General features: G+C 37.5%; 3 protein-coding genes across 4 annotated transcripts; all 3 read right to left on the minus strand.

Moving 5' to 3' along the window:
* Positions 1 to 96: 96 nt before the first annotated feature.
* On the minus strand, positions 97 to 5,221 carry LOC137742438 (uncharacterized). The gene is made up of 9 exons (XM_068482303.2): positions 4,790 to 5,221; positions 3,339 to 3,410; positions 2,981 to 3,070; positions 2,777 to 2,819; positions 2,517 to 2,623; positions 1,246 to 1,341; positions 912 to 1,102; positions 750 to 819; positions 97 to 498 (listed from the first exon to the last, which is right to left on the minus strand). Exons 1-9 carry the CDS (start codon positions 4,940 to 4,942, stop codon positions 388 to 390), a joined length of 933 nt encoding a protein of 310 aa, XP_068338404.1. The 5' UTR covers positions 4,943 to 5,221; the 3' UTR covers positions 97 to 387.
* Positions 5,222 to 6,275: 1,054 nt separating this feature from the next.
* EMB2729 (Alpha amylase family protein) lies at positions 6,276 to 15,166 on the minus strand. 2 transcript variants are annotated; one of them, XM_068481837.2, is made up of 21 exons: positions 14,802 to 15,166; positions 14,535 to 14,606; positions 14,142 to 14,206; positions 13,298 to 13,975; positions 12,670 to 12,842; positions 12,487 to 12,576; positions 12,210 to 12,285; positions 11,333 to 11,440; positions 10,635 to 10,725; positions 10,338 to 10,439; positions 9,682 to 9,784; positions 9,228 to 9,365; positions 9,036 to 9,107; positions 8,809 to 8,913; positions 8,458 to 8,535; positions 8,270 to 8,380; positions 7,888 to 7,968; positions 7,699 to 7,803; positions 7,325 to 7,410; positions 7,127 to 7,181; positions 6,276 to 6,931 (listed from the first exon to the last, which is right to left on the minus strand). In XM_068481837.2, the coding sequence occupies exons 1-21, from the start codon at positions 15,065 to 15,067 to the stop codon at positions 6,899 to 6,901; spliced, it is 2,688 nt and encodes an 895-aa protein (XP_068337938.2). In that variant the 5' UTR covers positions 15,068 to 15,166; the 3' UTR covers positions 6,276 to 6,898. The 2 variants fall into 2 exon arrangements, with proteins under 2 accessions (XP_068337938.2, XP_068337939.2); XM_068481838.2 differs by lacking the exon at positions 14,142 to 14,206.
* A 4,365-nt stretch (positions 15,167 to 19,531) lies between these two features.
* On the minus strand, positions 19,532 to 22,108 carry LOC137742902 (cytochrome b561 and DOMON domain-containing protein At4g12980-like). The gene is made up of 3 exons (XM_068482842.2): positions 21,445 to 22,108; positions 20,634 to 20,888; positions 19,532 to 20,134 (listed from the first exon to the last, which is right to left on the minus strand). Exons 1-3 carry the CDS (start codon positions 22,084 to 22,086, stop codon positions 19,787 to 19,789), a joined length of 1,245 nt encoding a protein of 414 aa, XP_068338943.1. The 5' UTR covers positions 22,087 to 22,108; the 3' UTR covers positions 19,532 to 19,786.
* Between the last annotated feature and the right edge of the window lie 3,114 nt (positions 22,109 to 25,222).

Below are 25,222 nucleotides of genomic sequence, written 5' to 3' on the forward strand. Positions count from 1 at the left end.
CCGATGGCATCAGAGGTTCTCCACGACTTTGTCCGCGTCAACAAACACTTCAGTTCGATTCTAATCAATGGCTTATCACAATTCAAACAAAATATGTTTACACAAAAAAGGTTCGCTTTATTCATAATTTTGCCACAATTCAACATCAGAGATGAACCAACTAAGAAGACCATTTATTTCTTCCGGGAACAATCCACTTCAAGCGAAGTCAATAGCTTAAACTTGGCCTCCTCAGGCCAAGTTACAGAAGAAACATTTTGTAAATTACAGAGAAAGATAAAAGAGTTTGCCAATTAGCATTGAGACAGATAAATTAAAAAGCATCCAGCCCTCTCTGATGCATTATGCAACAGACGGCAGCCCAAAGACGACACCGAATTATTTGCATTAGTTCATCATCATCTGATCAAATCCTCCTCCACCCTGAAGCGCAGGAACCCGACTAACACCAACGTTGTGAAGCAACTGCTGCAGCCATCTCCTTGTCGTTGGATCTTCCTGAAATTGTGACGAATATAATTAACTTTGAAAGTAGACCAGACAACTGCGTCCAAATAAAAGAGTAGGGGATACCGAAAGGAAACAGTAAATCAGACTCAAACGTATATTTTTACAAATATCTCACAAACTATGTCTGGCAACTATATGTACCCTCGAAGACGAAACAGGTTAGTTTTTGCTTTATTTCCAGACTAGTCGTTAAGATCAATTATGAATTACACAGCACATGCATCCAGAAAAGTACTTACACGGAGGGAAACACTGAAGGTAGCATCTCTCAACATATCGGGAAGACAGCTCCTCAAAGCATCACAAGCCCTGATGATAAAAAACAAAGAACAGATCCAATCAAATGACGAGATATTGAAGAAACAAAAGTAATAATAATAAATCTACTTCATTCAACCAACCTTGGGTTTTCTGACAGTCGTAGATAACATCGGATAATATGTTTTAGCAAGCGAGATGAAGGCTGGTCAGCAAGTGATGCAACCATGGTTCCCAAGACTCGACCCACTGCGAAAAAACGCTCAGCTGTAGTACAGATATAATCCAAGCCTACGTCATCCAACAAAATCTTTTGAACAATAAATGTCGCCACCTGTGATGACAACAACTTCTGTCAGGCAACCATATACCTTGCATTCAAACTTGGGCAGTAAAAGAAAGGTTTTGCAGAGATGCTATACTGAGATCTACTGAAACATATAAAGATGGGAAGAAAAAAAGAAACGGACACTCAACTGTTTTTGACAGTTCACTACCCATTTCCATAGTTCGCAAGCACAACGGGATTATTTCAGTTGATAGAAGAAAACTAATCACTTCTGTATCATCGACCTGGTAAAAAGAAGTAAAAGGAATTAATATTCCAATTTCCAAGTATATTTGTCTGGCATAAAAGTGCTATATAGGGTTTATCACAGCAACATTATTCTCCTCTTCAGGTTTCATGTGTTCACATGTGAGAGAGTGAGAAGAAGAGTTGCAAATAAAGGTGCATGTGCAGGATAATATTACAAGTGGGATTGAATACCCATGCAAATAAAGTAATGTTACAGATAAACTATTTTCTCGTCGGAGTTCACGCTACAGGACTGGAAAGGGTCCAGTTAAATCTTTCACTAAATAATGGATGTAGTAACGCCACCTAACTCAATCAATGTTATAAAATAAATAAATAAATAAAAACTAAGCCTTCTTTTTATCCCCTCATTTATCTCACGTTAGATCAATGTATTAAAAGCGTGAGGCATGGGCGAGGTGTTTGAGGGATAGCCCAGCCTAGGCATGAGGCGTGAGGCGAAGCCTCACGAGGCCTAAATTTTTTAATATATACACTGAGCATACACATATATTATATTTAAAAAAAAGAAGATTATTAATCAATAATCACCCTGAGCACACACATATATATACATATATATATATAAAATAGATGATGAAAAGCACAATGAGCACACATATAACAATGCACGTAGACGGCACACACATCCTTTATATAAAAAATAAAAATCAGAAAACAAGTCAGAGAGATGATAGTGCAAGGAAGAGGTATGAGGTAGTTAAAACCCTACCCAAAATTTGGGTTTGGGAGTATTTAAAAAATAAAAAAATAAAAAATCCCCTGAGGCGCGCCTAGGCGGCTCCGGCGACGCCTTCTGGCGCCTTCCGCCCACTCCCTCAAAACAGAGGCATCAACCCTCAAGCCCAGCCTCACAGGGCGCCTAGGCGCGCCCTAAGGCGAGCCTTTTAAAACATTGCGTTAGATTCTGCTAGTCCTTTTATTTCTCAAATCAGCTACACAAGCAAGATTGGAAAGAGCGGTTTTAGTCAAGGCATGCATCAAGTTTTCATATTTAAACTCTTTTACATATCATTTCTCAAAGCATGTGGCCATGTACCTATCTAGTTATACTTGTATATCAACTGGTTATTTACTTTTGTTCATTTTATCACACAAACAAATAAAAAGACAAATATACCTATCAGTTTGCCAAATAAGAATAACATACCTTCACTAAGGCACCAATGACTCCTAAGCTAGTGAGTCTCAAGTACTCGAAAGGCCTTGACTTGCTTGTTGTATTAAGGAAAGGGTACAAATATAAAGGTATATGAGCTGCCAACCACAGGAGAAATGAAAAAATCGTTGGTTAAATTTTATACGTAAACATCTAACAGAAGCTGCATGAAAAAAAATTATGCTTCTGTGTACAAGCACGCTAGAAAGAACATTTCAAGCTTTAACTGTAAACAAGATAAAATTTATTACCATTAAGGAACAACATCCTTGTGTCTGGGTGTGATGCCACACACTACAAGAAGATACAAAAGGAATATGAAGCATACAATAATAATGAGATGCGTAAAATATAGGCCAAGCATCTTGTATATGGAAGATAACAGTAGTTTAGAACAAAAATAACGTGCATCGATAAAGATTACATATATAATTTAAAAGGCGACAAGAATGGACCTGAAGAAGCGCTAGAGCATTGCAAACTCGATTTGATTGGGCAGGAGTTAAATTTGGTGGGGACAGAACAGGGTATATTGAAACTATCTCCTGCACAAAGGATAGAGTAGAGTGAGAATCCATCATCAGGGATTACGACAAAAGAGAGTGTCTGGTAATGTTGATTTATCAAACAAGAAGTCAAATGATGGTACGTCAACGATGCACGGACATGTATAACACAAGTCCTACTCCTACATACAGAAAGAAACTTGCTACCCTTGTCGATGAACGAATTTACAAAACAAGCGAACAAAAACCGCAAAAAAAAGGAAGTGCAATAAGAATGACATGAATATAAAACCAAAAAATTACATACCTGTAACAGAGCAGCTATAGTACCGAAAGAATTCCACAACAATGGAGCCAAATCTTGAAATAATTCTCTCTTCTGAAAAGGGGAACAGGAAAGGAAACAGGGGGTTAACTAGGAGTATGCGTATATGTACATATATGGTACCAAAGGGATTCAACATTAAAAAGACAAATCTTATTAATGAAAATAAAAACCACGAAAGGCAAACCAAGTACACTTTCAGCACAAAAATTTTAGCAGTAAGAACTAAGAACTTATTTTCTCAGTGAAGAATACATGAGCATAGCTCACACAGGGGTGGCAAATTTATCGTTGTATCGCAGTTATAGTCATACCCATTTTTTCTTTTCTTATACCTTTGAAAATCAAAGAGAAAATTAGGTCAAAATAGTATTTGGTAAGTGCTTGAAAACACCGTCAGGCTCTTATGGATAGAACCAACTTCTTTCCAGATCTGATATGCAACTGTTACTAATGTAGTCAATGAAAACTTCAAACTAATAAAGCAAATTAAGAAATTATGCAGCCTATTTAGTATGATATAATGACATTTATATCACTTTCATTCCCATACCACCGATAAAGTTAGAGCACCCAACCAAGGACCAATTGACAATGAGTGGAGAAGCACAAGATCGTAAATATATTCCTATGTGAGACTTCACATTCCAATTGTGTAAACACACTCAACGCTACCATCATGTGTAGTGTAGAGTAACTTGAGCTAAACACATGGAGCTAAGCGCGTGGACAACACATACATGGGATGACATGAGGCACGTGTAGCCGTAGGGGCTTGACACATAGATTGTGTGCTTGGATACGTGATGTAAAATTATGTGCATGGCTTTGCAGTCCCGACGTAAAGATTTATACTCTAAACAACGACTACACCATTCTAAACCCAGACACACAAAACAGATTGAGCTACTCACCTTCTCCATAACCAATAACTGAAAAGGTTCAAAACTCCATCTAAAACAAAAATTGATTACACATAATCGATAAAGACATACGGAAACATAAACAAATGCATCAAGATCCAATTTTGATCCTACCCTAGGAACAACTATAGTAAGGTGGCTACCACATGCATGCTGTGACTACAAAGATGCTAATTTGAAGTCTCAACTCTGACAAGAAAAAAAGAACAAGCAACCCCGCTTCTCACGAAACACATATCATGCAAAAATAATCATCTCATTACCCCAATTGCCTTGATTTTCTCAGCAAACAAACAGAATCACAGGACAACGAAATGATGCTAAAACAAAACAAAACTCAATAGAACCCAAATCACAAACCCTAAACCCAAACTTCAAACTTTATCATAAAATCTTCAACCCCATAAACCCTATAACAAAAATTAAACAGAAACCCAACATGCTAAAAGGGATTAATCAAACACAGCGGAACTAAATTATTCAGAAATAATGAGAGCAAAAAGATTAGACCTTGGAGAGTTCAAGGAGCGCGTTTTCACGAAGTTGGGGGTTGCTGAGTTCGAGCACCAACTGCTCCGCCGACGCCATGTTCGGGTCCCTGTTCGGCTGGGCTCCGGCAGCACTGGGGTTAGAACCGATCGGGCCTCCAAACGGTGCGCTCATCTCCACAAACTAGCAGAGACTCGCCATTTCACAGCAGGAAGTTGTCAAAACTCTCAGCTTTTGCCATTGCTTTCTCACAGTTCGCTCTCAGCTTTCTGTATAGAGAGAGGAGAGAGAGAGTGTGTGTGTGTGAAGAAGACAAGTACAATTTCTGGAGGAGGAGTTGGTTTTATTTTTGAAGACACGTACTGGACTTGCGCGTGGGAATCGCCCCTGATGTTGACACCTCACTTTGGATTGAACTGATATAGTAGTACGGTTGAAAGGGAAAGTGTGTCTACGCGCCACTCTGTCGCATGGATGCGGTTTTAAATGCTTCCGAGCAACTTATCCGAACGAATTAAATTCGATACAACTTTTTAATAAATTTGGATTCACTATTAATTCAGTAACTTTTATATATATAATGAAATAATATTTGATAAAACAACTGGAATTCCATGTGATAACAAATTTGGATTTACATTTGATTGTGGGAGCTTGTATACAAAACCATCTGCTAGCTTGTTACGATAAAGCACGATTAGAATTACTTAACGAATTTGAATTCACCTTTAATTGAATGACTCATGTACGACTCGCTAACTGGTTATAATAGGGAACGATTAAATTTGACATTGAGAGAACCCAACACGGATACCTAAAGGGTGACAAAGTCGTTATATGAAAATGATATGTAAAAGGTACAAATAAATTAAAACTAAAATTTAAAATTAAATTAAACTGAGAGTGCTAAGTGTGGACATAAACCTTATTACAATGCATGCAGTGTCGGAAGCATGGATAAAACTACAGCATATTTAAAGAACATTCTCATCCTGGATAGAAGGATATTTATACAAAACAAGGAAGAATAACTTACTACATTATCAAAAGTCGATGCTAGCAAATGTCAGTAATCCTCAACTCCACCAAAGTACTTCCACTATGTCAATCATTAAACTAGTCAACTCAAATAACTAAGGAAAAATACTCAAATATTCCCTCTGTTTGCTCGTTTCAGGAGTTAATAGTGTTTGAAAGGGACTCACATGTCGTCATGTGCTGACAGTGAACTAGTTCGTCGATGTTGACCAGAATTTCCCAGATTTATTGTCACCGGCAAAATATTTCGTCGACATCAAAGGATATTCAGGAAAACCAAAATACCAAACACTATTTCATTAACTGCCCTTCTTTTACAAGATACCATCCTTCAATTCTAACCACTATTAACTAAGTATTACTATTAATATCATTGTAAATCTGTCACCACAAGATGATGTCATCTGACATCCTAACAAATTCATTCAATCCGACGGTTGAAAATTAGTGTGTGAATAGCACCGCCATGTTCTTAAATGTTAACCTGTTAATTGTTATGTACTCCTGAAATTCTTGTTCTGAAAGAAATACTTAGATTATGAAGGAATATGCTTCTCTCAAGTCTTAACTACCAAATTTCAACACACACCCTCCCCCCACAACACACAACGGCCGCTCGTCGGCATTTCCTTATCTAGAATTGACGTCCAGCCTAATTTATATATGTTGCATACTCTTCAAATTTTACCTCACACAAAAGGTACTCTCCCCCTTGAGGAGGTAGGGTGAGAAAAAGTTCAGCTTGAACCCTCTTCGCTGAATATCGTAATTCCCGTCATCCAGAAGTTCAGCTTGAACCCTCTTTGCTGGACACAATGCATCGCTTCCTTGAGTTTAGTTTTGGGAGAAATAAGATCAGCAGCTTCGAATCTCCAAAAGAAAGAACCACAATAACGTGGAGGATATACCAATGCAAAGCCTTTCTTCTTGAATGCTTAAACTTCTTGTTAAACTGTGAGATCTCCCCATCAATGTCACTCGTGAAGGTGGTGAACAGCCATACATACTTTAACTTGATGGCCGGTAGGTAGTAGGTGCTAGCTTTCGTTCTTCAAAGTCAGCTTGCAATTTGCTTCCTGAGTGCAATACTCTTTATATTCTCAAGATCCGGCTTAGTTTGTAAACCTGCACACAAGAAATTTATCCAAATAAATATGAACGTTGAAATGTAATCTAGTTTAACAACTACTTAATCGATCACAAATTGAAAAAGGGGTTCTTAAGAATAGTAGCGCCAACCCCTAGCCATCCAAAGCACGGAAAACTAACAGCCACAAAATAAAATACTAACAAAAACAACGTGCAGAAAAATTGACCAACCTGGGCAGTCCTACTAGGCAGAGGCACTTCTAAGCAGTTTCGGAGGCCATCGACTCTGCAAGGACCAAGCACAGTGGTGACAAAACAACATCAATCATTGAATCAAAGAAAGTAACCAAAACTGAACTTAAAAACACACACGCACAAACGGGTAAAATAGAGAAGACAAGAAATATTGAAAGGGTAGTCAGTACTTACCTTTTGCTAATAGTTTTCCTAGAATATTGATCATCCTTTATAAGTCCCTGACCTCCATACTTTATTTCATCCGTATTTAGCACGAGCTGTGGTCAGAAAAGTAACAGGTTCATTAACTTGAAGCTCTACAGTTAGACAAATACATATAATTGCTTGACAAATACATATAACTGCTTGACATACACAGAAACATATATAAAAGATATATACATATAAAATCTCCAATACAAACTAGACTACTTAGTTCGTCAGTTTATGACCCTGAATCCACGTATTCATGCCAGCACACATATAATAAAAGAACACAATGCAAATTACGAGTTAGAAACCATATCTCTGACTTAAACTACTCAAAGCCGTTTGATAAAACTTACTTGATACTCTCCAGCCTCTTCTACGCCTATTCCGTATCCTTCATAAGAATCTGTTGGGTGAAAGTTGAATACGAATAGAAGGGTGCCTCTCAGGTAAGCTATTACCTGTAAATAGCAAAGAAATATCATAATCAGTAGAAGGCATAAAATTCTTTCCAAATGCATTATTGAGTTTAGTTTCACCCGTACCATGGTATTGTCATTCACATGGTGAATGCTCGGTAAAACTCTCGCAAGTACTCTTTCAGTTTCATCCAACTTCATCAAGTCCTAGGAAAGAAGAAAGATAAAAATTACTTTGCTACCATGATCATCTCAAGGGATGTTTTAATCTCTCAAGAACAACGACCGATTAATACTTCGCAACTTCAAGTTGAATATGTTAATGGTAAGGCGAAGAGCGAAATTAGAGAAACTGCATTTATGGGGGACTTTTTAAGTTATTAGAAATCTATACTAAACAGCTTTCAGCACTATTAACAACAGTAGATATAACAGAGAGAGCCACAAGATCACAACATGTAAGCATGTCAGGGCAACAAGATGGCAACAAAAAGTTAATAGTTGATACCTTATCAAAGATAAACAAGTTCCGATGCAATCCTTCCTTGGCAAGAAGATCCCACCTACGGTTGGCACGAGCAAACGAGAAATTGTTGCTTGACATGGGGAACTCAACACACTGAAACATGAGAAAGATCATTAGTCACGTCTCACGTGAAATAAACTTCTTGTACTTGCAGAAGCCATTAACGTCACCTCTGGATGCCCAAATTCATTGCCCATGAAGTTGAGATAAGCATGGCCACATATTGTCAAAGTAATTAACCTGATCATCTGGCTCAAGACCGAAATGTAAGTATAAATAAACAGACCAAACAGAAACATGAAATGAAAATAACAGCTTACAGAAGCAACACATTACATGTTGCAGTCATTGCAAGTGTTTCGCTAAACTGCAACTGCAATTACATGCAGATACACATTATGCATATATCAGAAGCAATGCATGTGTGGGATCATGTATGTATATAAAGCAGTACATAAAACTCTGTACTTAGACTTTGATTATGACAAAGATGTATTTACACTAGCTGGTACATAGCATACCTTGTGCAAGGAACAACCTCTGAGCAGTAATTTATCCGTGTCTTGAGAACCATCCTTGATTTCACCAAACAATATCTCCGCAAATGACCGCCCTCCAGATATTGACTGATATGCAAGATTGTTATAATATGATTTAGCAAAAATCAAACACAATTAAATTAGAACAAGATACGGAATTTATGAGTAAGGTATGTCAATAGAGTTTTTGACGAGCAAGAGATTAATACCTGGTTGTGATTTTCAGCATACACAAGCATTTTATCAGCATAGTTTCTGTTGCCCATTAATGTGCTGACAATCTACAGTGTGGGTTAACGTCATTTAGTTTTCACTTTGTGGGATGGAAAAACAATCAGTGAATTAACAAGAAAACAGCACGATCCCACTCGATTCTGAGACAATGTGTTAAATGGTTCAACCTTAGTCATGCTCCAATCATGGTCCGGAACATTCTCAAGGAAATTTGACCACGTCTCTGATACAGAGAGATTGACACAATAATCAAATCCCAACCCGCCTTGAGAGATGGGTTCACATAGCCCAGGATAGAAGGTTGCCTGGAAAATAAATAAAATATCACTCTTTAGAAGCCACAAAATACAGTGCATATCACTGAATAAATTCGACGAGAATATTATGTTTTTTGCCACCATTTTCAATGATGTTAATAAATCTGATCTTCTACTTGAAAACAAAGTTAGAACAGAATCAGTGGAGCTAACAACCCAATATGATCTGAACTCTTGAGCCCACTAGCAGCAACTATATGCTAATTTTCAAGAGCGTTCTATGAGAAAAATGTTACGTGAGTTTCTCTTGAAGGAGTTCTCATACTGTAAAGTGTAAACAACGATTTCAATATCAATTTCTTACATCTTCGGCAATTGTTATTATATTCGGATGGAGAACATGAAGTATCTCATTTGCCAAAATGAGGTATAGCAATGCGTCCTTGTCTACATATTGATTACAGTACCTGCCAAAGTATGAAGATTGAGTTTCAAGTTCATAGCTAGCATTCAATCATAAGAATAGTAGGAAGTTGAGTATGAAATAGCATATTATGCTCACATAACACAAGAATTTATATTTACTGGTTATGTTTTGTAAAACTTCATTTATTCTGCTTAGTGAATGTAATTCAACCACCCATATATTAACAGAAGCAGTTGAAATCTCTTCTTATATAAACCATAAAGCATAGATACACACACACACACATACATACACATATATATACAATTAAGATAATACAATTCTGCACGCCAAATCCCATAAACCGCGCACACACACACACACGTACACTTATATATACAATTATGATAATACAATACTGCAAGCCAAATCCAGCTTGTTATACTTTAGTCATGTAAATATTGTTGAAATTCACTAGCAACAGCATAAGGAGATAAGCCACATCTTGGAATGTTAAGATGCCTTTGTTTAAGGCCCAGAAAATTTGACAGTTCTTGTATCAGTGTAAATAATAACACAGTAAGAAATTGTAGACGGTTCAATAAATGCCTTACTCCTCCAAGTCACCGGTAAAAGAAGCAAAACCATTGTGTGTGTACATCATCGATGAGAGTGAATGGAAATTAAAACCATCAATTTGGTACTCTGTGGCCCACCTGTAGAAAATTGCAATTATTGAGATACTATGCTCAAACCCAAAGATAAACAGAAAAAAACTTCCCAAAACAAAAAGAATAGAGGATAATGTGGTATTAGAACACGGAACTAGGTGGTAAAATGATGATTGGTCTAAAGAAGCAACTCTACTAATGTTTTAAAACTTCGAACCATTCTATGAGCTTCACATTTACCAGTTCAAATTTGAGAGAAGAAAATGCAGGACATCCAGATCGCCATATTTAAACATTCTGGTACCCCAGTGCTTGTGTTGTCCCCGTTTACCTGTAAAAGAAAATAGTATACCATGGAACAAGATATATGAAATGAGAACAAAGGCCAATGCTGTCAAAGAGAATAAGCTTTTGGGTGGGATATTCTTTAGTACTTAAACAATTACATAGCCCAGTTTTGGCTGGTTTCTCTCCATACCTCATTTATCACCGCAAATCTAACTTCTATTGGCTGTTAGAGCATTTGGAACCCACTTCATTCAAGGTTTTCTTTTCGGCCTCATAATCAAAGCAGGAGGGTTATCTGCCTATTCTAACACTTCTTGGCCAATCAGTCTTTTAGGTTTGACAACTAGCTCCATAATTTATTACTTTAAAAAAAACATATGAATCCATCCCACATCTCAGGTATGGTCACAAGACAAATGTCCATTGGTCCCTCAAGCATTTAGGTTCTCTTCTCCCATAACAGTCAAAACCAACCCAGTCAGTATTGTGTTGGACTGGCTCGGTTTTTTCTCATTTCAAGTAGTCCCGGTTAGTAATCATAATATATCTCCAGTTCAATGTAAATTGGGGACTGGTTATGACACGCTTACTCCTAGTGAGACCTATCATACTGTCAATTACAAGCACAAGTAATATAAACACACACATACCTGTGTGGAAGTAGCAGTCATTTGTTCCGTCAAATAGTGACAATCCAACCATCTCATCTGCAGCTGAGTAGGAATGTACTATGTCTAAAAAAACCAGCAGTCCTAGTCCTGTAAATAAAGAAGGTAGGTTACAGTTTGTAAGCGTTAATTGTTAAATAAAAAATATGGTGGAAAAAAATGTTGAAGAGACATGTTATTGACGCCAAAATAGTCAAGAAATAGCATTCCTTTTCATGAACATTATCAGTAAGAAGCAATCAATGAAAATACTTGTTATCTATTCCTACTCCGTCTAAAAAATCCAGCAGTCCTAGTCCTGTAAATAAAGAAGGTAGGTTACAGTTTGTAAGCGTTAATTGTTAAATAAAAAATATGGTGGAAAAACATGTTATTGACGCCAAAATAGTCAAGAAATAGAATTCCTTTTTCATGAACATTATCAGTAAGAAGCATGCAATGAAAATATTTGTTATCTACAGAGGCTAATGCCATTGACAGCCTATGGTGTCATTTTGTTCTACCAATGATTTTCCTTTCCTAAAAAGTTCAAAAATAAAAGCGCTGATAGACAACTCTATGCTACACACGTCATTGATATAAATCCTTTGGAATTTACAAACAAGATGCAATCACCATACAAACCTAAGCTGCTACCTTTACATTTTATAATCCGAAATTTTAGAAGCCAAGCTCAATATGTCACATAATAACAAAATAATAATAATAATAATAATATAATAGTAACGTTTAAGCAATTAAAATAGCTTTTGCATAAGCTGAACAAGCCAAGCAGGAATGACAACTAGTAAAGCATACATAAATCTTGAAGGTTACAAGTTAATGAAATGAATGGAATTAGATGAATGATAGTGATAACCATGTGCTTCATCAACCAACCGCTTGAAATCATCAGGAGTTCCATATCGGCTACTAACAGCATATAAATTCGTGACCTGAAATCCATAAAAGTGTTTGATCAGTTTGTTGAACAGCCATGTAAATCAAGGATCAAGATCAAAGGAATTTTTTGAACAAATGCCTCTTTTGGTTGACATCATAATGATATGGATGTAACCAATGTAACCAACCCATTACAAGTCAGAAGTAATCAATCTCTAATCCGAGAACATAATGAGAAAGGATGGCTGACTCACTCTATAGCCAACAGTAAAATAATCTTTGTGCTCAATAACTCCCATCAGTTGGATCGTATTATACCCGGCCTCCTTTACATGAGGAAGGACCTGCAATAAACATAACGAGTGAAAAATAAGGAATTTGACTGCCCATAAAAGACATAGCAGATTCAAATTAAAAATGAAAAATGCAGGAGTTACCTTCTCTGTGAAATCATTGAAAGAAGTCATTTTTGGCTCTGATCCACTTATGCCAACATGGCATTCATAAATGCGCAAAGACTTTGGCACTTTTGGGCGTGAATTTTTCCATTTGTATGCATACTCTGGCGGTGGTTCCCAGTGTATTGCAAAAGCTTGCTCTCCTTCTGCCTCTGAAGGTAATCAAAAGAGCGCTTTGATAAGAAATCAATAAAGTATAGGAAACATAACATTCCTATATCTCTTAAAATAAATAATATGCCTGTACAAATTACGAAACAATGCACATAATATAAAAAGGTTTATGAGATATCACCAAAAATATAATAACCTGTCATTGCCTATAAGAAACTCCTAAAGAAACCAAGAGGATGCTAGAGAGGGAGACAATGAGAGACAGACACACACATGAAATTTATCCAGTTACAAGCAGGAAGAATAATCTACATAAGCCCCGATTGCACAAAACATGGCGGTAAGTGGAAAATCTATTAACCTGATGCCAATTCTAATCTGAAATCAAACCTCTTGTGAAAGTAAAATAGCCACTAATCCTACATAAGGATCTTCAACAAAAGCATAGTGTTGGATGAACAAATTACGCTTAGCAAAAGAAAAGAAAATTTACCTGGTTGCACATAAGTAGCCCAAGCAGGCACTCGTTCCAATGGCCCACTAGGAGTGTTAAAATAGACCCTGTACTTGCTCCCATGAGGAATGCATGGACTGTACTTTTTCAACCATGCCTTCCTTCCTTTGCGTGTCTCAAACCAATATGCCAAGGGAGGCTTCTTTCCTCGAAATTTTTCTTGCGACACAGGATCAAGCACGACGTTGAAAATGTCGTACTCTTTTCCATTGTCAATCACATCATAACAAGGTGCGTTACTAGGTATATCATCTTTATGCTGTTCTTTCCAAGATTTATATCTAGTTTCTGCATCTGGTATTTCTTCAAGTTCCTCTAATGTTTGAGGACCATTAGGCCCAAAAATCTGCTCATATAACTTTGCTGGCATTTCGAAACGGTTCTTTATAAACCGGTCTTCTCCAGGTTCCCAATACTCATCATTTGCTTTCTTAAAGAGTTCCTCAATGGTAACACCACTGTCACCTTTATCATAGTCATCGATGTAGTTATACTGTTGAAAATAGAGCTCATCTGGTTTTTCTTCATCCCTCAACTTATCTTCAAGAATGATGAACCAGTATCCATAGTCATCGTGGCCAAAATGACCCTCTCTTGCACAGTTCTCAGTAGGGGACCACCCGTTGAAATCACCAACCAGTGCACAGTAGCGAGCACCTGTATTTGACAAGCTTATCATACACATATCATCTGGCAGCTGGAAAGTCCAGACAACATTATAGTTCAGGCCACAGAAGCAAGTTTTTATCAAGGTCCCGAACAATTGGTGACTAGTCATCAATTATAATTTACAAAAGAAAGAGGGTTTAGGCTTTTATTGAACCTGGAGCCCACTCCATATAGTCCTCTCTGTGTTCCGGGTGTCGATGCATACCCAATATCTCAAACCTAGAGGAAGAAAATGGCAATTACACCCTGAACCATAAACCTCAACCACCAAAGGGTCAACCAAATGAATCTCTCTTTTGGTTTCAAATTCCATACATGATAAAATGAGGTTATAAGTTATAGCATCCTCAACTGTAAAACTCAAACATACCTGAATTAACCATCTAAGCGCATTTGAATGCAAATCCTCTTTAGTTAAAAGAATGAGGTTTCCATTAAAAAAATCAGACCACTAAATTAAGAGGATGAAGTTTAACTTAATCAATGCAGGCATTGAAAAACAAGTAAAATTGAACTGAAGTGAATGGAAGTTAAGTTTGGAACAAACCCAGAAGCCAAATCCCGGAGATTGGCATGACGATTGAAAATTTCATCAGTGAGGTCCTTCACGGATTTGTGTCTGCAAATTCAAACCAAAATTACAAGTAATTATTTAAAAACCCAATGGAATTAAAAATTCTAATTTTAGCCTACTGCAGTTCTTCCAAAGTTGAACCAAGCACAGGTTATTAACAAGTTAACATCTCTACACTTCAAAGTTCAAATTTTTTCTACTTTCCCCATTGTTTTGGCCAATCAACTGATATGAACATACCTTTCACGGAGGAACTGAGCAAATTGCTTATGGGAAATGCCATGTTTGGTAAGGAAGCCAACTGGGTCGACCCCTTTCTCACCGTCAGCAACGCTTTTCTTCTTCTTCGGCGGTTTTTGTCGTCGCTTCGGCGGCTCTGTGGCTGAGCACGCTATCGGTGTTTTCGTGGGGAAGGTGATTCTTTGAGGTCTGTTTGGGAACTTACAATGGAGAAATGTGCCATTTGGGTAGAGAGAAAACTTGGTTGAAAGCCATAGGGAAGTCATGGAGAGGAGTGCTGCTGTTGCACGGAGAGAGAGGGGTTTTGGGTTTTGGGATAAGAAGGCGGGTATTGTGATTTGTCGTGCGAGAGGACCGAGGAGTGCTCCGAAGAAAGAACTCGAGGAAGTATTTGAAAATTTTGAGTTCATGGGCCGGGCTAGATGAGCCGGCTCATATACAATCATTTCTCACAGTGAGGACCATCTCCATTAATTTAATGAGCCGGCCCATATAAAATACTTGTTCATATTTCCGGACGACGCTTGCGAGCAAGAGATATCTACGGGTGGAGCTCGAGTGTACGTTTCTCTCACAGGTATAGTAGTCATCAGATTCGATAATTTAATAAGCTTTAGCTCTCTGCACAGTTACTTTAGGAGCAAGTTACAGGCATAGAAGGACGAGAAAAAAAATAGATTGGATTCTTTAAACTTCAAAATTATATCAATTTATGGACATAAAAGTTTGAATGATGTCTTATTTCAGCATGAGAGATCATCTTTTCATGATTGGAACGGTTCGCAAGAGTGAGTCAAAGAGCCATAGAATCCTCATAGAAAAGTACTTTCATTTGTAATGCTTCAGGTATAAGCCTTTGAATAAAGATCATGATGGAGGTTTATTTAGCTCTATCCTTACTATTAGTAGTTTCAATGGTTTCATATCTTTTCGTAGTCAAGTAGAGCTTTACAACTTGTACTCATATAAAGTAGTTTTTGTTTGAAACTCAATGAAACTAAATTTGTTACAGTTTGACAATTCGCAAATGGAGGGAGCAAGATTGTGATTGGTGTTATAGGAGACTCATAAGCTAGGAGCAAGATTGTGATTGGTGCTATAGGAGACTCGTATAAAGTTAGAACATTTAGTTTCTAAGACATGGTTTGGTTTAAACGGATTAATCATGGAGAATTTTAGGTCTCAACATGAGTGATGCCTGTTAGGAAACTTCCAGCAAGTAATAAAAGAAAATGGAAAGAACGAGCTCAATCAAGGTTGAGACGGAACTTGAGAGGGAGGGGGAGAGAGACAGAGAGAGAGAGAGAACCTGGAGGAAAGAAGATTTAATCTCCATATTCTTTGGGCATTTCCAACTAAAAGGGTTAAATATAGCTCCGCCAAGAATTATAGCCTCGCAAAAAATATTTTTAAATGAACAGTATCAGACCATACTCATATTCCATCTCTAACCGAAGGAGCTAAACATAGCCCCCTCAATAATTTATTAGTTTTAAGTTTATACTTTACATTTAAGGAAAACTAATGAAAATGACTTGAAAACTTTGAGTTTTAACGATAAGGACAAAATAAAGGGTAAAATGAATAGTACTAGGATTGACTTTTTAGTGTAAAAATGTGGTTTTTTTTTTCGTTAAAATGAACAGTATTGGGAGCTTTTCGTTAAAGTTCCCTTAAATTTATTGGTTAATTTAATTAAATTACCTTTGGATGTTTTCAAATATAGTTGTAGAATTTGAATCAACCATTGCAACTGAGGAGCTGTGCTCCAAAAAAAAGGGCTAAGGCCATCTCCAACCGAAGGGGGCTATTTTTTAGCCCCCTCAATAATTAATTATTTTAAGTTTGTTCTTTAAATTTATTAGTTAATTGAATTAAACTACCATATTAAAAGAAGGTTATTGGACATATTTTGAGTGACACTTATCGCTAAATGAATAAGGCTCAATATTTCTTATCTTGATATAATCTCAATAATTATTTGGATAGGTATATAGGATGTGAGAAATGACTTGGGTATTTAGAGAAAAAAAAAATTAAATTTCTTAAATTTTTGTCTTAAAAAAAAATGCTACATGATGTCAGCTAGTAGCACAGTTGGTCCCAACTAAACGAGCTAGCTGGCTGGCTATGCTTGGCTAGCCTGCTGGCCTGATGGTCAGATTTTGGCTCGTTGGGTCCCCAGGTTTTTTGGCCCAGGTCTCTATTGGAGATGAGTTTTGTGTCAAAACGGACTATCATTTGGCTTATGGCCCTTTGACCGGCCTAGTTGGAGGTGGCCTAAAAGGGGGCTACATTTGGCCAGATTGATGGCCTTTTGGCCAAATAATGACCTGGTGGGCTCCATAGAATTATAGCACAGCCATCGGTTGGAGATGAAATTTTTGACAAATTAGGCCATTTTTTTGCTTTTAGACCTTTAGGCTGAGCACAAATCTTGGTAAGAATAAATTTTCCCATATATATATATATATGAGTTTTAATCTATCACCATGATTTCTAATTTGTGTTCTTATATACATGTGTTTAAACTCTCAGCTCCATGTTTGCTTTCTTGTTTGACCTGATAAGAGGATCGATTAAGTTTTTCTTTAAGATGAATATAATTATGGATTCTGTGTGTATGCACCTACAGATTTCCAAATTTATTGGCTAAGTCTGATATCTTTTTAACTATTTTCCCTTGCTTAAGCTAGTCTGACAAGCTTATGAGTAAACTTACCAATCACCAGATATGCCTACAATCTCTGGCTCTTTTATGTTATTGTATGTACCTACTAATTGACATGTCAGAATTTGTATTTGTGTAGTTTACTATGTATTTTTTATTATAATTTGGCCGCAAAGTCCATCACACTCTAACATTGCTATCACGTAAAGTGACTTTGAGAAGAATTTATTGATAAACAAGAAAAATACAATATGTCAAGGGGGACATGAGGCCAAACCCGGACCATTAAATAATTCATAACAACAATTCAAAACCTCTTTCAGAAAAAACCTATAACAAGATTGTTATAGGTACCAAGATTGTTTTACCATAAAATTGAATATGTACACACACATACACACACGGTGCACTCATAGTCTGGTCGCTTTTGCATATGAATATTATAAACAAAAGGGTTTCGAGTTAAAAACTTCGTTAATCCTTACAATAATTTTATTCTTAGCTTAAGAAAATAAGTGTGAGTTTATTTATCTAGTTACTCCAAAACCAAACCAGAGCATCTATATGTACATCTACTACATAAAGTATTATCAAGTATACCTACTTAGTTTGGTAACCGGTGGTATTTGTAAATAGGACTTTGCAAGCTGAATTGGCAGTTTGATTACTGTGTCGCGTGGAGCTATGCTTTGGAATTGCGGTAGGGGGTTTTGGGAAACCTACTTCTTATTATCAGTATTAATACTGCATTTGCATATTGTTTGATATATTATTGGGATATGAATGTTGGTTCTGAATGCGAACTAGCTAGATCTTAGGGTTGTTTTCTGAATGATTAATTGATTATGCAAGGAATGGAATGGAAATTCATGTGAATTACTTACATGTTGGAAATGGTTGGATTATTAAGAAAGAAGTATGGAGATTATAGTAGTGGTCAGGATCTTTTGTGCAGTTGAGCCCGACTCTTGGTAGGTATCAAATCTCAGGTTAGCCCAAAGTGCACATGATATTTATCGGGTAACTCAAGACTGGCAACAAAGAGTCAGGCAAAACGACTAACAAAAGAGGGGTTTTGGGAAGAGGGTATTTAGTATAGTTGAGCTTCCACATCACTGTATAATGGTAAAATGCATGGTATGGACCATGCAGGTCTAATTGTTTAATGATACGAATTAACATGAATGGAGAAGACGTTTTGCATTGCATTCACGTATATCATTTCATATGTGTATTTAATTACTTCTTTGATATTAAGGTATAGGTTCCTACTTAGCTTTTTAAGCTTACAGTAACTAAATTTTGCATGTTTACGAACTAGTCAATCAAAAAGGTTAGGCGAATTGAGGTTGAAAAAAGAAGCCCAGTTTTGGAATTTTATATTTATCCGTTTTAGGTTTTATTTATTTATAAAATTTTAGCTCTGTTTTGGATTCGGGATTTTTTCACGGACTCCGGGTCTGGGACATGACATTCTCACACGTAGGTTGGACTGTAGGTGCATTAAGAGAAAACAAGTGGGCTGGCAAAGCCCAAAACGTGATGGGAAGCCAAAACTAGGCTTCTTTTCTTTTTTTTTTGTTTTTTTCTGTATCGGACTTGGCCCAGAAAACAAAAAGGCCCAAACTAGAAAATGGTCTCAAGCCCTAGAGATAGTGGGCTGAGCACAAGGGAGGCTGAAAGGGCCACGGGTCTGGTTAAGGATACCCTAGCATTGTTGGGTATGTGGCCGTCGAGGGAACCAATGCACGGCACTACTGGCGGCGGTGATTTCCGATCAAAATTGATAGGGGTTTCACTGCGAAGGTGTTCCAAACTTTTGAGGAGTGAGAAATCTCAAGGGTTTCTCGTCGGGGACAATGATGTGGGCTCGGGGGACGACTTCCAATCGTCAGATTTAGCCACGGGACGAGTGTAGGTCATCGAGGGAGGTTGATTTCACCGTATTCTAGTGAAAGACACCGGCGGTGTGGGCTGAAGGCCACCTAGATGGTAGCCCAATCGCAAGAAGGAAGATGTATCAAACGATGTTGCTTTTGCATATTAAGAGGCAATGATATATAATCATAAAGATTTATAAGGTGAGCGATATCGACTCCATTGTCAACATCAATTTTCTTCTAACATATCACCTCAAACACCCGAAAACCTAAAATAAAAACAGAAGAGTTGCTCAGCGAGCACACAACAATCAAGGCATGTGGATGAACTGCAAAGTCCAACCAGAGTGGAAAATGGAATTAAGAGGAGAAACATAATTAGTTAACAAGGCATGTTCATGAGTTTTGCAAAAATAGGCTTTGAATTGTTCTATTCATTGGGATCCCGGTAATGGGTCTGTACCTGGTTCTGTGCCCGAGGAGCCTTGAGGTCCTGAACCAGATTGACCTGTTTGCCCTGCATATTGTTGTTCCCCTTTAGACTTTGCATGCAGGAACTTACTCCAAGTAAAAATCTCCAAACCAATCGCAACCAAAGCAAACATTCCAAGGACTCCGATGTAAACCCACAGCCAGGTTTTATTCGGCTTCAAAATCGCAATGCCATGGAATATGTTCACTGAGATCACAGCCAGCAGTGCATACCCTAGAAAATGATGGTACATGTCCCAATATTTCCGGTAGTCATCAGTTGCCGATGGCCTTAAACGCAGGGCAAGCATCTGCAATGCATAAAACAAAGTCACTCGTCTACAAGAGCACCACTAAATTGCAGGGTATGCCGAAATTATTTGTAAAGGAACTTTTCTTGTCGTGTGGGATGGAACAACGTAAAAAGATGACATGAGTAAAAAAATTAAGAAATTTTGTCACTAATTTCGGACATATGTCATCTTTTAACTGAACTGTTATGTCACTCAGCATTATCACGTGATCCGAATAGGCTTACATATTATTTGTTTTGATACTTTTGATATAAAATGTTAGACTAAAAGCAAAATATTCGTAAGGGAAATGTTCTTGTCTTATTGCAATGTTCATCTCTGGTGGAACGACATCTAAACTTCGAACACATGTTATATTTGAGATGTTTTGTCACTTTTGAACATTTTTACACATGTTTTTTTTTAATACATCGGATATGATATGTCCAGACTTGAAACAATTACATGAGACTCATCATATAAATGGAAGATAGGGAGAGAGATGAATGTTATTTACTTGTAATGTGGTGAAGGCAAATATGCAAATGGCGAGAATTCGATGAGTGGAGAAGCTGTAGTGTCTGGAAGCATGGCCGAGCCAGAGTCCGATCGCCCAACCAGCCGTGCCAAGAATGTAACCAACAATCTGGCAGGAGACATGAACCATATACCACTTTTCACAGGGAATAGGGCATTTTCTGAAGTACCTTGCTATGATCACTCCCAATGGCAACATTGTTCCCCACCCCACAATATTAAGAATGCCATGTACCTATTAGCAAAAGACAAAAAAAAGAAAGAATACTATTTACAAATTTAAGCAATGTGCCACATGTCAGATACTATCTCATTTTGTCACCATTTCATGGTTTTGAATAAATATTTAATTAAAGGGATGTTTTATATTCATCAAATTTTTAATATTTTTAGTTGTGCTATAAAGAAAAAAAAAATGTGAGAGAAAAAAGAAATGAAGGATGAATCCAAGAAAGGAGATGGCGAAAAAAATAGGAAAGGAATGTGTATGAAATTGTACAGAAAATGAAGGAAAAAAAAAATAAAAAATTGCCTTCAGTTTCAAGTTTTTATTTTCATATAATATTTTTTACTAGCCCCTCCTTCCTCCATCCATCTTCATTCTTTATTTATTTCATATACTTCCTTGTTTTCTTTAGCACAAAAATTAAAATTACAAACAAATTAAACAAACTCTAAGTTATAACATCAATCGTAAATAACATTGATCTAACAGTTGACACATGACATTTTCATAGTCAATAGTAACCAAGAGATTACATGTTAGTTGGCTTGGCATCGATCTTACGTACCGTTCTGAGGTGATGCCGGCGATGTCCTACGCTAAGACCGTGTCCGCTGGTCATGTTTATGCTCTCTGTGCTATCCACATTCTGGAGAAAAGTGGAATGCATCTTAGGCTCCATAAGAACATCATCAGCCTCAAACCCTACTTGCCAAACATGATTCAGCTTCGAAATATCGTAGACAGCAGGAGCCCGGGGCAAAATTAACGTTGCGGATATCGACATGTACCCAGGGTTTACTTCACCTCTCATGTTCTTGACGACAACATCATCAAAATCTTGTGAAGGCTGAAGCCTACAGCCCAGCTTGGTGTCACTGGTGATGTTGTATTTTCTAACTGCCAACGTTGCATTGGGCTGTTGAATGCCTATAATAGCCCTGGTCCCGACCATCTGCGGTCTTTGGGGACCTGGGTTTACACCCCAGGCTATCCATTTAATAGGCATTCTAATGGTGAGCAAGATGTCAATTTCGGTGTTACTGTGAATGTTCCACCCGAATTCTGCTCCTAGAGTGATTAGTTTCTTGCAGTTTGTAATGTTCATGGGATTGATGGGGCTACAATTGGAAAATTGCTCAGAAATTGGGAAAAGAAGTGAGGAGGAAACTGTTAATATGATAAGAATTACAGATTTGGTAGTGGCCATGTTTGACTAGTTTGCTGAGTTTAAAGTTTCACTATACACACACATATATATGTGCTATGTACTTATGATGAGAACACTTTTCACTTTTTTATTTTTTAATTTATTTGTATAATTCGGGTAAGACTAAGGAAGAAGTTAAGAATATATAGTTTACAACTTTACTCTCTTTTTAGTTTTTACAGCTTGTTAACGTCACATCGCAGGTGCTTTGTAAGTGAGAAATTGCTTTCTTCCTGAGCAACCCAGCCATTTTTCTGTTTAGCTGTCAGAATTTGATTCTTTATTCATCGACAAAACTTAAAAATATGTAATTGTTGTTGCTTGTCTAATGCTTCAACAAATGTTCATACCTACTTTCGAGTTCTTGAGGGGTGAAGTTAATTTTGTTCATCTTTAAACTTAACAATTTAAATTTGTTTGTTGATCTTGTTCTTGTGTAACCAGCTAGCTGGTACGTATAAAGGTCAAGTCTAAGTATAGTTCTGCTTATGCCCTTGTAGATACTTCGGTTAAGTATATATATAAAATATCGACAACATCAATAGTATATATTGACTAAGCGTGACTAATTTTGTTTGATTCAATATTGTTTTTTTTTCAAAAACCGTCGAGGTTTCTTAAATAAAAAAAATATATTGACCATTATATTCACATTTTAAAACAACTAGAGTTAATGATACTGTTAAGGCAAGTGGCTTTTTCTACAGTGGTGAAAAAAAGTTAAGTCCTTGCATGACGGTGCGAGTTCGAACTCCGTCGTTAACTAATCTAACAGAATATATCGTTTGACAAAAAAAAAAATGATACTGTTAAGAAATAAAAGAATCAGAAGAAAAAAAGAGCAAACCTATTACAAACTACGATTTTAATTCTATTAATTAAAAGAACAACATATTTGCCAAGAATCATTCCACCGAGTTAAAGGGTGTATTTATATACACATAATTCTTAAGAAACAAGAAAGCAATATGCCCTAAAAAAAAGAACATTAATCATAATTCTTATCCAACTAACAAATCATAACATAAATTAAGTAATAAAGATACCCTAACATAGAAAACATCAAATTGTTAATGTTCCAACACTCCCAGTTATACTCATGATAGTAAACAACATCAGTTTTTCTTTTGGAAATCTGATGCTAATTGTTGATGACGACTTGCCATATGAGCAAAAAAGACTGGTACGATTAAGTTTTACTGGTTCCCACAATGGAGGAAAGAAAGTTCTTCTACTAAATTACTAATTATGAGGTAGCTTTAATCATGCCATGTACATGTTGGCCTTACCCAGAAATTAAAACTAGAAAACCAATGTGTCGATGAAAACTTGTTCCCATCGTACTTTAGCTGCCTCTGAGATGAAGCAAAATTGAAGATTCAAAAAAGGGAAAGCTAATGAAGATGTTGTGTAAAGTACTAGCGACCCCTTAGTGTTCAAACCACCAGTCGAACGTGTCAAGCAAGGGACCATTAAGGTGATGTCTGCACTTTTACCGTGCAAACATATATGTCAACATTATGCGTATTCATGACAAAATATAAAGAAAGGAGCTCGTATTTTCAGACCAACAAAAACGAAAAGATCGTGTTTCATGTTGTCTCGATGTATTCAACCCAAACAAATTTGTTTGAGCCATAAATAAAAATAGGGTAAATGATAAAAAAACTACCTCAATTATTGATGTCACGACACTTTCATACCTCATTTTTTAAAATTGATAATGTCATACCTCATCTTACAAATTTGTGTTAATGTCAGACCTCCGTCAGTTTTTCTATTAATTTCTCTGTTAATTGCTGACGTGGCCAGAGACAGGACCTACTCACTAATCCAATTGGATTAAAAAATAATTAAATATATTTTTAATGATTAAATATTAAAATATTAAAATAAGATTATTTTTTTATATAAAATTATGGGATCCACCCTCTCTTTCCTCTCTTTCTCTCGCCTCTCTCTTTGGACACCTGCATCCCCAAAACCTTTCCCACTTGTCCCCCCTCCCCAACCTTCCTCCCCCTCACCCTTTCTTCCCGCTGGTCCCCGTCTTCCCCAAACTCAAAACTATAACCACCCAACCCAGATCTCACCCCGCTCCTGTCTTCTCCGTCTTCCTCGAACAGTTTAGACGACACCCAGATCTGACAATCCGTCGACCCGATGTACACTGTCCCGTCGTTCGACATCGCCAACGCGTTCACAGTGTCCTCGTGCACCTTGACCTACTCGACGCAACATCTACCCTTTCTCTCTCGCTTCTCTCTCTTCTCTATCTCTTTTTAGACACTTGCATCCCCAAAACCCTTCCCACCCGTCCTCCATCCCCAACCTTCCTCCCCCTTACCCTTTCTTCCCCCCCGCTCCCAGTCTTCCCCAAACTCAAAACCAAAACCACTTAACCCAGATCCCACCTCGCTCTCGTCTTCTCTGTCTTCCTCGAACGATTTGGACCACACCTAGATCCGACAATCTGTCGACTCGGTATATACAGTCCTGTCGTTTGACACCGCCAACGTGTTCATGGCGTCCTCGTTCGACGCAGCAGAGATCTGAGTCCCGCCAAATCTTCAGGTTCTTGTCCCAGAAGCCTGAGTAAATCAAGCCGTTGTTGACGGTGATGCTAATGACAACGTCGTCATGTTGGATCCAGAGGCATTTCTCGTGGCTCGATGCGGTGTAGAGGAGGTTGTGGTTGATGACGAGGTAGGTGATTGAGAGGGAGGGGCGGTGCGGCGGGAGAGTGGCGAAGCATAGGTGGGAGATGGAGAGATTGAGGGGGTCTAGAGGGGAGAGTTTCTGGATGGAGAGGATAGATGGCAGCGTCTAGAGGGAGAGGTTGCGCATAGAAGACGGGAGCGGGGGAGGGGGGAAGAAAGGGTGAGGGGGATGAAGGTTGAGGGGGGACGGGTGGGAAGAGTGGTAAGGGTTTTGGGGATGCAGGTGTCCAGAGAGAGAAAGAAGAGAGATATGCGAGAGAAAGAGGAGAGAAAGGGTGGATCCCACAAATTTATACAAAAATTTGATTTGATTTTTAATTTTTTAATATTTAATTATTTTTTAATCCAATTGGATTAGTGAGTGGATCTTGTCTTTGGCCACGTCAGCATTTAACAGAGAAATTAACAGAAAAACT

This window comes from Pyrus communis, chromosome 11, assembly GCF_041283825.1.
Source record: "Pyrus communis isolate YQ-2024b chromosome 11, ASM4128382v1, whole genome shotgun sequence".
In the NCBI taxonomy this organism is placed as follows: Eukaryota; Viridiplantae; Streptophyta; class Magnoliopsida; order Rosales; family Rosaceae; genus Pyrus; species Pyrus communis.

Excerpts from the sequence above, each read along its gene's own strand:
- LOC137742902 (XM_068482842.2), bottom strand. The coding sequence starts at position 22,086 with ATGGCCACTACCAAATCTGTAATTCTTATCATATTAACAGTTTCCTCC. Across the intron at positions 20,889-21,444 it reads GCCGGCATCACCTCAGAACG|GTACATGGCATTCTTAATAT; the intron begins GTACGTAAGATC and ends TTTTGCTAATAG. Across the intron at positions 20,135-20,633 it reads TTGCCTTCACCACATTACAA|ATGCTTGCCCTGCGTTTAAG; the intron begins GTAAATAACATT and ends TATGCATTGCAG.
- EMB2729 (XM_068481837.2), bottom strand. The coding sequence starts at position 15,067 with ATGACTTCCCTATGGCTTTCAACCAAGTTTTCTCTCTACCCAAATGGC. Across the intron at positions 12,577-12,669 it reads TCAATGATTTCACAGAGAAG|GTCCTTCCTCATGTAAAGGA; the intron begins GTAACTCCTGCA and ends TGTTTATTGCAG. Across the intron at positions 11,441-12,209 it reads GTTGGTTGATGAAGCACATG|GACTAGGACTGCTGGTTTTT; the intron begins GTTATCACTATC and ends CTTTATTTACAG.
- LOC137742438 (XM_068482303.2), bottom strand. The coding sequence starts at position 4,942 with ATGAGCGCACCGTTTGGAGGCCCGATCGGTTCTAACCCCAGTGCTGCC. Across the intron at positions 3,071-3,338 it reads CTATAGCTGCTCTGTTACAG|GAGATAGTTTCAATATACCC; the intron begins GTATGTAATTTT and ends TCCTTTGTGCAG. Across the intron at positions 499-749 it reads CCTTCAGTGTTTCCCTCCGT|GAAGATCCAACGACAAGGAG; the intron begins GTAAGTACTTTT and ends TCACAATTTCAG.